General features: G+C 51.4%; 5 protein-coding genes across 5 annotated transcripts in view; 2 read left to right on the forward strand and 3 right to left on the reverse strand.

The window, feature by feature from the left end:
* The window catches only part of VTN77DRAFT_539 (uncharacterized protein), a gene marked incomplete at both ends in the record, with an annotated part of 1,730 nt that extends 1,142 nt beyond the window's left edge, over positions 1-588 (reverse strand). Inside the window, 3 exons of the mRNA XM_069421553.1 lie at positions 17-140; positions 206-335; positions 418-588. Of these exons, the coding sequence (XP_069273451.1) occupies positions 17-140; positions 206-335; positions 418-588 (425 nt within the window). The remainder of the gene's footprint in view (positions 1-16; positions 141-205; positions 336-417) is intronic.
* Positions 589-924: 336 nt separating this feature from the next.
* On the forward strand, positions 925-2,490 carry VTN77DRAFT_540 (uncharacterized protein; the record flags this gene model as incomplete). Its single annotated transcript, XM_069421565.1, has 1 exon — positions 925-2,490. The coding sequence occupies one exon, from the start codon at positions 925-927 to the stop codon at positions 2,488-2,490; it is 1,566 nt and encodes a 521-aa protein (XP_069273452.1).
* A 1,495-nt stretch (positions 2,491-3,985) lies between these two features.
* On the reverse strand, positions 3,986-5,238 carry VTN77DRAFT_541 (uncharacterized protein; the record flags this gene model as incomplete). Its single annotated transcript, XM_069421576.1, has 2 exons — positions 3,986-5,048; positions 5,147-5,238. 2 exons carry the CDS (start codon positions 5,236-5,238, stop codon positions 3,986-3,988), a joined length of 1,155 nt encoding a protein of 384 aa, XP_069273453.1.
* Positions 5,239-5,971: 733 nt separating this feature from the next.
* On the forward strand, positions 5,972-7,423 carry VTN77DRAFT_542 (uncharacterized protein; the record flags this gene model as incomplete). The annotated part of the gene is made up of 4 exons (XM_069421587.1): positions 5,972-6,142; positions 6,229-6,358; positions 6,427-7,005; positions 7,104-7,423. 4 exons carry the CDS (start codon positions 5,972-5,974, stop codon positions 7,421-7,423), a joined length of 1,200 nt encoding a protein of 399 aa, XP_069273454.1.
* A 4,072-nt stretch (positions 7,424-11,495) lies between these two features.
* On the reverse strand, positions 11,496-12,095 carry VTN77DRAFT_543 (uncharacterized protein; the record flags this gene model as incomplete). Its single annotated transcript, XM_069421598.1, has 1 exon — positions 11,496-12,095. One exon carries the CDS (start codon positions 12,093-12,095, stop codon positions 11,496-11,498), a length of 600 nt encoding a protein of 199 aa, XP_069273455.1.
* Between the last annotated feature and the right edge of the window lie 920 nt (positions 12,096-13,015).

Below are 13,015 nucleotides of genomic sequence, written 5' to 3' on the forward strand. Positions count from 1 at the left end.
CGCCATCGGCTCTCACAGGTAGCTAATCCAGGCGCCAAAAACGGGCTCCAGAAGAGCGACGCTGAATGCGGCGAGCTTAAATGTGTCGGGGGACACTTCCTCCAGCACATGGTTGGAACTGAGATGGCGCAAAATGCGCCCTACAACATCGAAGAGATAAGTGAGGATGGGCTTGACCCGTCTACACGAGATATCTTGGACTCACACAGCAGGAAACGATCACACGAGACCATCTCGGCCAGTTCCATACTGGTTTGAGGGTAGCCTCCCTTTGCCTGCCATTTTTCAAACAGTTGGAGATCCCTGGCGACCTTCAACGAGGCGAACAGGGCTGGCTGTGATTGTGATCGGTCTCAGTTTTTTCTCTCTCTTCTTTTTTTTTTTTGGTCTTCTTTCTCCCCACGGGTCTGAACTTACCTCGTTCATACAAAGACGCGCCACGGTATCCCATGGCGTTTCCAACCGACTCACCAGGGCATATGCGGCCGCCAGAACCTGGATGCGGTCGCCGTCATCCGTAAACGACGAGCGACTGAGCCCTTGGATGGCCTGAAGGACCGTTGCCACGGAGGAGCTCTCAGCGGTCATGGTAGGCCCAGCTTCTGCACCAGCTGCCCTGAGAATCGAAACCAGTAAAGACTTCTGATAGAGGACGAACTCAACGGTCAGGATGATCATGGTTTCATGAGGATTCCTTTTCAGTTATTACCATCGCGACGTGCAACCGTCCCCCGGGCCCCACCGATGCAGCGACAACGACAACCCACGACCCCGAGTAAATTGGGAGCGCCAAGTAAACCCCTGGTGCTCCACGTCGTCCGACATCGCTGGCGAGGGATGGAGGAGGCCCTCATGCGACATTTTTTTTACTGTTCCATTATCTTCATGCTCTGCCGGTGATCCATCCCCAGATATCTTGTCAAGATGCCGCTGGTCCACGCCATCGCATCATCGATCGCGACGGATTCTCCGGCCGCCGTGCCCCTTCTTCTGCTCGGGGGTGTCCTGCTGCCTCTCCTCCTGCACCGCCTCGTCCTCCATCCGCTGGCCCATGTTCCGGGGCCCTTCCTGGCCCGGATCACCTCCCTGTTCCTGTACGTCGTCTGCTATCTGGGGATCGAGGGCCGCGTGCTCGCCTACTACCACCGCAAATACAACACCCCCGTCCTGCGTGTGGCGCCGAATTCCGTCTCCATCGCCGACGGGGCGGCGCTCCATCCCATCTACGTGGCCAACGGGGGTTTCCCCAAGGATGCCCGGTACCGGAATTTCCGGATCCAGGGCCACGACACCATCTTCTCGGCCCTGGACCCTTCCTACCGAGATGCGCGCGCCAAAGCCGTCCTGCCTCTCTTTGCGACGGGCCGGATCCGCGCCGCGAGCGAGAAGGGCGGTGTTCTGCAGCAGTGCGTGGACCGGTTCATCGAGCGGTTTCAGCAGGAAAAGGCGCAAGCCCTGCAGCGGTCCCCCGGGGGTCGAGTCGACATCCTGGACCTGTGCTCCCGACTATCGATCGACGTCGTGACGGGGTACCTCTTCCAGCGGGTCTACGGCGGACTGGACGAAGAGAGCTCGTGGAAGGAGACGAAGACGACGACGAAGAAGAAGAAGCCATCCAAGCCGAGCAAACTGTCCGCCGCGCCGTTCGTCCTCGCGATTGTCGCTCTCTCGCGGTACTCGCTGCTCCCGCACTGGCAGTTCTCCTTGCTCTTCTCGGCCCTCACCCGCCTCTTCCCGGACCGCGAACTCGACGCATCCCTGACCCGAGTGGCGGACTTTGCGCGCCGGGTGGTGGAGGAAGAAGACGGCGACCCCGGCAAGGACGACACGTACCAGTCCCGGCTTCTCGCGGCCGGCGTCTCCCCGGCCGAGGCCGTCGTCCAGTGCGAAGCCGTGATGTTTGCCGGCGCCGACTCGACGGGCCTGAAGCTGGCCACCATCCTGTTCCATCTCGTGCAGAATCCCGACGTGGTCGCCGCCCTGCGGGAGGAGCAGCGGACCCTGGGGCAGGATCCCAAGACCGATCCCCAGACGCTGCCGTACCTGCGCGCCGTGATCCGCGAGGGCTTGCGCCTGGACGTGGCCAACCCGGCGCGCTTGACGCGGGTCGTGCCCCCCGGCGAGGGCCTCGACGTCGGCGGCATTCACCTGCCCGCAGGCACCACGGTGGGCGCGGCGGCCTACGTGCTCCATCACAACCCCGACGTCTTTCCGGATCCGTTCTGCTTCCGCCCGGAACGGTGGCTGCAGCCGCAGCCGCAGCTGCAGCTTCACCGGTGGGAACGAGATACGTTTCCCTTTGGGTTGGGGTCCCGCATGTGCATCGGCCGGAACCTGGCGATGCAGCAGCTCTTCATGGCCGTGCGAGCGGTCGTCGCCAGTGGGGTCCTGGACGGCGCGCGAACCTGCAAGCCCCGAATCGAGCTGTACGAATGGTTTAATGCCGAGATTAAGGGTCACGAATTGGAGATTGAATGGCCGTCTACGTAGACGGCCATTCCGGAGGAATGTAAGAGATTTGTGGTGACGAGGAGAAATCGACGCAGCGATGCCGTCGGTGTGTCTTTTTTGTGATGTCTCTCTTTCCTATAGTCCCTTGAGGACTCTCCTCCATAGTCCCTCATGGACTCTCCCAGATCACGTGATTTAGGACTCTCCATGTCACGTGACTTTAAGCCTTGTTCTTCACTTGCGGGGTATTGCGTCTCATCCTGCACTGCTGTGTTGGACAGCCTCCCATTCTGTTGGTCCGTAACACTTTAATTAGCCTCTGCCTATCTCTTTATAGCTATAGAATCTATAGTTAGGATTAGTTCATTACTTCGTAGCCATCTGGCTCCTAAGAAGCTACCTACTTTATTTTTAAGCTTATTATTGATCTCCTTTAATAGTTACTTAGTCAGCTTAGTTTTAATGGCCTTTATAATATTAGGATATTATACCTGGATTTCTTATTTAGCCTTAGGAGGAGTTCTCTTCCCTTTTAGAGTAATTCCCTGGATTATTAATGTATAAGTAATTATTGACTATCTGTAACGAGCCCAAATCCCATTAGCTAGTAGATCTAGAAGCTATGAGGTAGTTCAGAACGAAAAGACTAAGCTGGGGGAGAAAGAAGCTATCTACGAGGTCCAGCGAGATATCTCACAGATTCTGCCGGTCATGTGCCCCACCGCCTACTGCACCGCCTAATTCAGACCGTCACACCATCTAGTAATTAGGGTTGCTTTAATATTAAGTTATTTACTAATATATAAATACATCTTATGCCTTAAGTATATTTTAAAGGATTTACTTCTTAAGCTCTTGTCCTAGAGCTCTATAAGTCTAGGCATATAAATTTCTTCCTTTAAATAACAGAATTTAGAATTAATTTGCTTAAACATCTTAATGTAATTTGCTCTATACTGCATGGTATATTTAGGTATATTAGGTTATTTAGTCAGGGGTAGTAATAGCATCTCTGATACTACTCTACCCCCTTATATACTAGCCATTAGGGGCACGGTAAAGATTCAAAAGGGAGAAGAATTTCTCTTTTTCAATAGGGAGAAGAGTCTTTTTGAGTTTTCTCAACTAAGAATGATGATTATTATTTATTTTCCTAAGAACTATATAGCAAGATAATAAAACTTTTTATGTATTTATTTTTCTTCTTGAATTATGACCTCCAAAAAAAATAAATTGAAGGCTCCTTCTCATCGATCGATGGAAGCAAGGCAAAATCAGGCAACTACATACACATTACTCAATCGAACAGGTGAGGAAATATCGAATAATCCATAATCCCTAAATCCCACTATCAGAGGAGGCGTCTGATCGTAGTTTAGTCTCTTCCAAAACTAGGAAATTTTTAATTGAATATAATTCTTTTTTAACGAGAAAAAAAACTTCCCCCCCCCCCTCCTCGTTAGAGTCTCAGCAGGTATAGATAGGGATCTCCATAAAACTAGGGAGCGACCTCTTCTAAGCCAATCTGTTGCCTTTATTCGTCCCTACATGTACATGTCTTCCTCGCGAGACCGCTTTGCACCGCGCCCTCGAAGTCGCTGCAAAACAACCACCGCGTGTCCGGCCGCAGATGGTTTGCTCTCCAGTCATTGATCTTCTCCGGAAACAGGGGGATTCGGTCCCGCAGCGACCGATCGTGCGCCATCACCACAAACACGTTGTCCGCTGCATCCAGCTCCTGGATCTTCCGCACCGTCTCCATGGCGGCATCATGATCCAGGAACAGCGGGCCCCGGGCGACGGTGAAGAACGGCACTCGGGGATCCTGTCCCGGGAGGAGCCGTTGGAGCAACGCGCCAGGGCAGATGCCCGCGTCGTCCCTCTCGAGGCGACGAGGAAAAGATGGCAGCGCGATCGAGCGCGGGAGCGGGAGGTACTCGGTCGGCCGAAGGACGCCCAGGTGGTGGCAGGCATCGGCACCCATGAAGACAAACGACGACGACGACGATGTGGTGGGGGCGGTGGTGCGCGCGAGGGCACACAAATGGCCGACGGCATGACCCGGGGCGTTGAGGAGGTAAAACGTGCCATCTCCAAAGAAGTCGAGGGCCTCGAAGCGGCCAATCCGCAGGCTGGTCCGGTCGAAGCTGATCTCGCGAATCACTCGCCCGTGGGCATCGCTGTCCAGGACGCCGGCGTCGGGATTGCTCGGATAACCGGGCCAGGAGGCGGCGCGCACGCCAGGGCCGACGACCAGGGCCGTGCTGGGTGGGAACGTGGAGATATCGCCGATGTGGTCGAAATGGTTGTGAGACCAGATGACGGCCTCGATATCCCGGCTCCGGATGCCGAGGCCACTGCGATCGGAGTCGAGGACCGAGGCGACGTCCGACCCGGGCGTCACCTGGGTGGTGGCCTTGATGAGCGACACAATCCTGGGCGCATAGTTTTCCCAATCGCGGCGGACGCCCAGATCGAACACGACGTGGCGGTCCCCGTGGGAGATGAGGAAGCAGTAGACGGGAGCGTGGACGCCGTTGAAGCCGTCGAGCTTGGGCTGCCAGAAGAGCTCGGGGTCCAGGTAGAGAAGAGTATTACTGGAGAGAGCGACAAGGAGAGAGATCCAGTCAGCTCGTCTGAGATCTTTTCTAAAGCTTTTTCTGTCGAGGTCAGGAGAGGTGGAATTCCGACATACGTGTCGATGACCCGGACATCTACGGTCGACGTGGAATCGGGGATCTGGAGGTCTGGCGGGGACTTGGGAACGGCCAGGTAGGCAGCGTCCATGTTTTGCAATGAACACGGGCTAATCTTGTTGAATAAAAATGTTGAGGTTATGGCTATAAGCAAGTAGGGGAGAAGCTTCTACAAGCACTATTATGGAAGACGAATATGATGATATGAAGGAGACTTGATTCTTGATTCTAATCAGATGTGGGAGACCTGGCGTATAAGCCTTATTGTGAGAAGCGGGGTATTTGGCTTCCAATATGATGCATCGCATCAGCTTACATGACTACCGAATCCAGTTGGACCGGTATGCCATGAATTTCAACAAAAAATACATGTAGACATCGTTGTTCATTCTCTGGCCGGATGAAAAGGGCATGGAGAGAGAGAGACTGCCACAACGTCCTCGCGTTTCCATCTCCACTGAGACCGAAATCATGGCAAATGTCGCATCGGTTTGGAGCCAAAGAGAGAAGTAGGGGTCCAGACTATAATTCCGGGAGAGTTTTGGGGTTGGAAGCCGGGCTGGGGCATTCCCTCTTACTCGGGGTTACTTGGGTCTGTCGGTCTTGCAACCGGTTTACTCGTTCAACGAGCTAAGAACAAAAACGACGCTGTCGGACGATATCGGATGCGGGATGGGAAGTTCCTCATCCCGTTCCACCATCTTCCGCCGTGTATAATGAATGTCCCTCTGCAAAATTGGGTATCGACGTAAACAAATCTACCAGACGACCAAAAAAGTGTGTTTCAAGCTTCCCCTTGCTCGAAATCATCGCTGTCACCAACCATGGAAGACCCAAACCGTCTCCGAGACCTCACGGCGGACGTCCAAAGGGCCGTGGACGCATATCTCCAGTCGGATGACATTGCGAATTACAAGGAGTTGCAGACCCGGCTGAGACGCCTCCAAGTCGCCTCATCCAAGCCGGCAGACACGCTCTTCGCCTTCAGACTACAGGTACCACGCACCCGATATTTCACGAGTCTTTTTTTGCTTTCTTTCTTTCTTTCTTTTTTTTTAGTGTAATTCTGACTCTTCGACAGGCGATTGAAAATGTGACCATTGTCATGCTGCTGGAAATGGGTGTTCTGGACGCTCTGGTGGCGAAACAGGGAACGACCGCAACCGCCGCCGACCTTGCAGCAGCGACCGGTTGCAGCGAGCTGGTGATCGGTATGTGTTCTGGTTATTCGATCAACCTAGAGAATGAGGTTCCCATCAGGCTAATCATCGGCACCAAGCACGGCTTATGCGTGTTGCCTGTGCGCTCCTCTTCTGCGAAGAAACGGACGAAACGACGTACCGGGAGAACGAACTCACCTCCCTCCTGGTCCGGCCAGGCTGGAAAGGGGCGTTCCAGTGGGGAGAAATCATCTATCCGATCGCCACCGACATCCGCCGCTTTGTTTCATCCACGTCGTTCTGTCGAACAGGGGACGCGTTGGCCCCGAGTGCCTATGAGTTCTCGCAAGGCAAGACCATCTGGAAGCTCCTCGAGGAGCAGCCCGACCTGCGACACCGCTTCGATCTGTGGATGCGCGAGAGAAGGAAGCATGAAGAGCGGCTGTGGCATAAGCGCTTTCCCCCCTGCCTCTCCCTGAGCGCCGCGAACCTGAAGACCGATCCCGAGGCGGTCCTCATGGTCGACGTCGGCGGCGCCAACGGCTCCCAGCTGATTGATTTCAAGACGCAATTTCCGCATCTCCCCGGCCGCTACGTTCTGCAGGATCTGTTTGTGTCCGTCGCGAATGGTGATACCAAGTATCCCGAGGGCATCGAAGCGATGACTTATGACTTTTTCACTCCGCAGCCCATCCAGGGTAAGTCCCTTTTTTTTTTCTCCAAGATGAGATCCTGTCATACTTCTCTCGCGCAGGTCCGAGTGTATTTCGCTGAGTACTAGTGGTCCGCTTTCCAGGCGCCCGATTCTACTACTTTCGCAACGTCTTCCACAACTGGTCGGATGAAAAGTGTGCGGAGATCCTGCGCAACCTCGTCCCGGCCATGGATCCCGAGTATTCCACCCTATTGATCGACGACTTTGTCTTGCCGACGAAAGATACCCAGCTGCGCGGTGCCGTGGAAGATATCCTCATGATGGTCACGTTGAACTCCCTGGAGCGTACATCGAAGCAATATGAAACCCTGCTCCGGGCAGCGGGTCTGGAGATTGTCAATATCTTCGCCGTTGGCGCGAACGAGGAGGCCATCATTGAGGCAAAGGTGGCCAAGCCATAAGACCACTATACTACATCTTTCCACTTTTAGAGGACACCTCGAATAGTCCAAGCCAAACCGCAAATGCACATGTGGCACAGACGGGCGCGGCATTCTTTTATAGACGAGGCCATCATTAATTCACGACGAGAGAGCCATCGAATTCCTAACCCTGTTTGTTAGTCGTCACCCACACTTCCGTCCTTTGCAGCGCAGGACTCTTGTCTCCATCAACGATGATCAAAACTCTTCTGGTAATCCATAAAAACGCATAGCCACCCAACCAATTTTGTCATTTCCAAATTCACCCTACTCAATGCTCCTTTTTAAATAAGCCCTTCGCCATCTCCGCCCAAGCCTCAAAAACCCTTCTTCGTATCCTCGTCCACATATTTCATGCGGGGGGTCGCATGGTGACGTTCTCACCGGACGCTTCACCGATACATCCCGTTCAACGATGGATTAGACACAAATTTGATCCAAGGATTTGATTTGATTACAGTGGACATCGGGGTGAATGATCAGGTATTTGAAGATTTCCCTGGTTCTCGGCCATGTTTTGTGTCTGAAGTTGAAAAGTCAGTAGTAGGTAGGCTCATTCGAAACAGGGACGGGAAAAGTCGTTTCTCCTATACTGCAAGACTGGGCGACTGGTGATAGATTGACATGGAGAGTCGTGAAGTCCGGTTTGTCCTCCGGCTTACCATCTTTCTCTATACAATAATGCGCTCAATATTCCTTTTTTCTTATCCTGAGGACCTGGACTTAATATAAGAGAATATAAAATAGGACAATCTCGTGACGACACTGTACAACAATGTGGGTGAGTGGACTAATTGAAGTAAAAGGACCTCTTACCACAGCAGATAAGGCGCGCCATTCGTCACATTAAACCCCTATACATACAGTAGTACTACCTAGAAGCCATGCTAGAGCCAATTGGGTACCAGAGACACTTTATAATATTATTCAATTCCAGCATTAAGTAACTATAATCAAAGAATCCCTAAGGTGATATATGTAGAGCCCTCCAAGCCCTATTAACATGGTATTAAACCAGCTGATTAAGGACTGCTATTTAGCTGTAAATAGTGCCATACTTCTTATAAAAAAGAAAATTACGATCTATAGGCTGTAAATAAAAAATAAGAATAAAAATAGAAGAAGAAGAAGAAGAACAAGAGGCAGTTAACTAATCAGGTATCTTAGAGAGGAAGTCTCTTAGTTTTAGGAAGCATAGGATCTTATATAAAATTATCTTCCAGATCAAAAATCAGGTGCGGGAGGATATAGCCTGTGCAGATATGGAGGTAAATTCTTGACTCTATATGCGCGATGCTGCTGAAGTGTAGCAAACTATATTATTATTGGGGTATAAAAGGACCCAAGTGCCATAATCGATCTAATTCATTATTTTTATGAATAAATTGCCTTTTTTGGGAAGATAATAGACCTTTCAAAGTCTATGTAGAATTCGCGGTGTAGGAAGGTGGTCCGCTCGATGCTGGATATTATTATTATTATTATTATTATTATTATTATTATTATTATGCTTCCATTTGTCTGAGCTTTTTTTAGTCATAGACTATGCAAGCTCCATCATTTATATATTGCGCACTCTCCATTGCTTTGGGTGGTGGTGAGAAACGGTCTCGATAAAAACAACAACCCGCCGGCGATCCATCTTGGGCCCGTGTTCGCCCGCAGGAAGTAATGGCTGCATGGAGTTTGGGAGTCTCTCCAGGACGGCGCCATTTTGTTTGATCAGAATAGATAGCAATTTCAGGTCAACTAGTAATCGATTTCTCTGAATGTCAATCAATCGATAATTCGTAGATAATAGCATCCTCAACTTTGGACTCTCATCACATCTTTTTGTTTATCCCCACATCCCGAACTAAGCTTAAATTTAGGACCTTCGGAAAAGCCGCGGTTAGGGCAAGCCACCCGGGTTTCCGAGTCAGTTATGCACTACATACGGAGCGCATACATGCGTATGTGATCATTTATGTATGAGAATAACTAGCATCGAGGATATCAATCATCAATTATTAATCAATCAGGAGAGTAAACATGTCGCTCGACCGTCCTCTCCAAGCCATCTACAAAAATAGAAAATGAAAGCCATATTTTCAATGAACATCTATCTACCTGCCTCCGGCACCATCTTCAACAGACACCATCCACCATCATCCCTGTGAGTAAGTGCTAGAAACTGAAGTCTGCTATAATTTTTTTTTTAAAAAAAAAAACACTCTTTTCCTTTTAGGTTTTTTTTTTACTGAGAAATGTTCCGTCATTTCCCTAGTCATCGATATCCATGGAGGGCGCATTCATGCTGGGCCAAAAGACCAGGTGAAAGACTGCCTGGATCGCGGCTGGATCGTTGCTGGCGCCGAACCCATCGGTTTGTGTCCGCAGGTCAACATCTTGGAAGGGGCCGATGCAGGAACTGCCGTGATCTTGCTCCGGTGGACCTACGACGGCAGTCTGGACAGCCGTGCTCGCCAACAACGAACAATCCACTCATTTTCGGAGTAGATAGTAATAGAGATCTCAATATGAAGCGATTTCAGTCTCATCCTGGACCAGAATTTGGGTCGTATACCCCGACAAAATCGCATTGTGATTGCGCGAATCTGGGTATGATTAGATAAAAATGGAGACTGGGCGAATATCTAATCTTCTTCGAGGAACTGCTACTCGACATTTATCACAAGGTCGACACTCGGACAAGGAAACCACTCGTACCAGAACGGCACGCAACCTGCGCACAAAAAGCGGCTTGCGACAGAAATCGGCTCGCAGAACTACTTGACTGCAGTAGCACAGCATATCGAAACTCTATATATGCAATCTTGCATTCTTACTGTCGAACTGCTTCCCTTTGTCTTTGTTTTTGGATCCATAGGTATAATAAACACCCCCTTGCCAGAACCTTTGCTAGGGCCAAATCTATCTGGGTCTGGAGAGCTGCAGATAATGATGTGTTGAACACTCGTGGTGCGCATCACATTCTTTAGAGCTTTTGTCGATCTGCTAGAATCATATCCTGGGTCGACTTCCGGGCTCTTATCCCGATCCTCGCACTGTTTTCGATATTGGTATTTCATCTCTTGCGTGTACCTTTCTTTCATACGTAACAACCCTTTGACTAAATTCCCACGACGTATAGGGTTCCCTTCGAGAAGGTGGTGCCGTCTTTTACCGAATCCTGGGGGCTATACGGGACTGTCTAGAGCCCCGCCAGTGACACTCCACCACGCCACCTGCAGGCGGCCACTCTGATATTCCATCTTTCATTCATTTACTTGTATAGGTGCGGTGCCGCGATAGATGAATTACTTTGATGCATTGCAAAGGCAATTACCATCAAGTGTAACTTTTTCAGGATCATGACCGTCTCTTATCGAAAACGAATTACTTAAGGGAGAAAATTAGAACCTGATTCTTCTATCCAATTGCGGATTTGACTGCTTTCTTGTCGACCTCTCGGGGCTTAATCGACTACGCTAGGGGAATTGAAGCTAGTTGGAATCATTATTAGACAGGAGACTGTCTTGGAGCGCTGACCGCATTCCAAATTGGGCAATTTCAGCATGGGTGCAAGTTCAGCATCGAAGGCTCGCATTCTATTGTCTGATTTGTTTGAATGAGATTGATAGAGCATGTCTCAACCCCACTAACCCTGTGGCCCGATAGCACGTTCTAGAGCCCATTCGCCTATCCAGGCAAGCCCACCGGCCGAAACAGCTGTCCCGTTGGTTTGCGCCTATTTTCCGCGATCCTGACCAGACGGCCCACTTGTCAATTCAAAGGTTGAGCTTGGCTACTTTCAAGCCCCTTGACGATGATGCTTTCTGCAGATGCGCTACTACTACGTACAGGGAGGCACAGTCGGACTCAAACGGGGGTAGAACCGGTTTCTCTTCCCCTGTCTGGCCCGGGTTAGATAAGCAGGGGAGAAGCTGCTAACCGAGTCAATCACGTGTTGCGCCTGGCCGAACCGGGTGTTGACAATCACCTCACATCATGTCTGTAGATGTGGCCCAAACTATACGACGTGCAATGTGCCGGCTTTTCTGCTTCTCTTTTACCCCCTTTCATGATTGTCGCCAAAAGACGGAAATTTACACGACCAAATTGAAGGAGTTGAAGGGGCCGCCAGCATGGACCAGAACGGCACCGATCCGGGGCGCCGGATCGTTAGACCCCAGAGAACGTCCAAAGTCATAGTCCGGCTGAGCTGTGAGATGTGTCGCCAGCGTAAAATCAAGTGCGACAAATTGAGCCCGTGTTCCAATTGCCAGTGTCTCGGGGTGGTGTGTTCGCCGGTGGAGCGGCCTCGTCTGCCTCGCGGCCGATATCGAGGATCTGGAGAAAGAATGCCCAAGTCCGAGACCGACTTACGATCCCGAGTAGCGCAACTCGAGCGCTTCATCCGATGTCTGATTTCCGAGAACAACAGCAGCAGCAGCAGCAGCCGCAATGGCCCGACCGAAGGCCCGACTCCCTCGAGCGGATCGGACCTTGGGCAAGCCACACCGTTGAGCCACATCCCGACCATGTCGTCGCAGGGGGGGAGCTCCGAGGGGAGCGTTACGCAGAGAAGTGGCTCGGGGCTCAAGCTCAGGAATATGGGCAACAACAACAACGCGAATCGGTACCTGGACTCGTATTGAACGGATCTCATTCGGGAGGTATGGGTCTACGGTGAATGAAGAGAACCTACAGCTGACCTGCGTTGCAGACAGGCGGATTGGACGACATTCTTGCCGATGACCACACGATGGGAGATCCGGCAGTTCTCGACAGGCATCTTCTTGGTTTAGTGGACGAACCAGCCTCGACTCCTGGGTGTCAACGAGGTGGTTCATTGGCGGAGTGCCTCGGTCAATACGCAACATCACAAATCAAAGAGCAGCTCGTGCAGGTGTTCTTACTGCAAGTGGACCCCATCTTCAAGATCCTGCATCGCCCCTCTCTGACCATGCATCTTCTGGAGGGGAAAGCTTATCTGGATTACGAACCTGGACACCCGGCCGTTGAAGCCCTAATGTACGCTATTTACTATGCCGCAGTCTGTAGCCTGAACGACGAACAATGCCTTGGCATCTTCCGATCCAGTAAGCCGCCCGTTGTCGCCAGCTATCGGTTGGCCAGTGAGACCACATTGGTCCATGCCGGTTTTATCACCACGGAGGATATGACGGTTCTACAAGCGTTCCTGCTTTTCCTGGTAAGTCTTTTTTCCCTGGAAACGTTCCCTGGGGAAGAGTTCTGGATATACTCATCGGAATATCCAGGTTTCCACCCGTTCTCATGATCGGAGTCGACGAGTGTGGACCATGATCAGTCTGGCGCTTCGGGTGGCGCAGGCGCTCTCTCCATCTCGATCCTCCTCCCGTTCCGACCCGGCCGTTTGAGCTGGAAATGCGTCGGCGGCTCAGGTACGCCATCGGTTTGCTGGATTTACAGTCAGCCCTCGACCGAGCGTCAAGAAGAGGCTGTGCAAATGTCCCTAAACCAATGAGAGACACAGAACTGTCATATTTGAGGTGCAGAAAACTCCACCAATGGGAAACTGGTGTGGAGAATCTGAGACTACTTCGT

The sequence above is a fragment of the Rasamsonia byssochlamydoides genome (genome assembly GCF_041956645.1).
Source record: "Rasamsonia byssochlamydoides strain NRRL 3658 unplaced genomic scaffold VTN77scaffold_101, whole genome shotgun sequence".
Classification (NCBI taxonomy): domain Eukaryota; kingdom Fungi; phylum Ascomycota; class Eurotiomycetes; order Eurotiales; family Trichocomaceae; genus Rasamsonia; species Rasamsonia byssochlamydoides.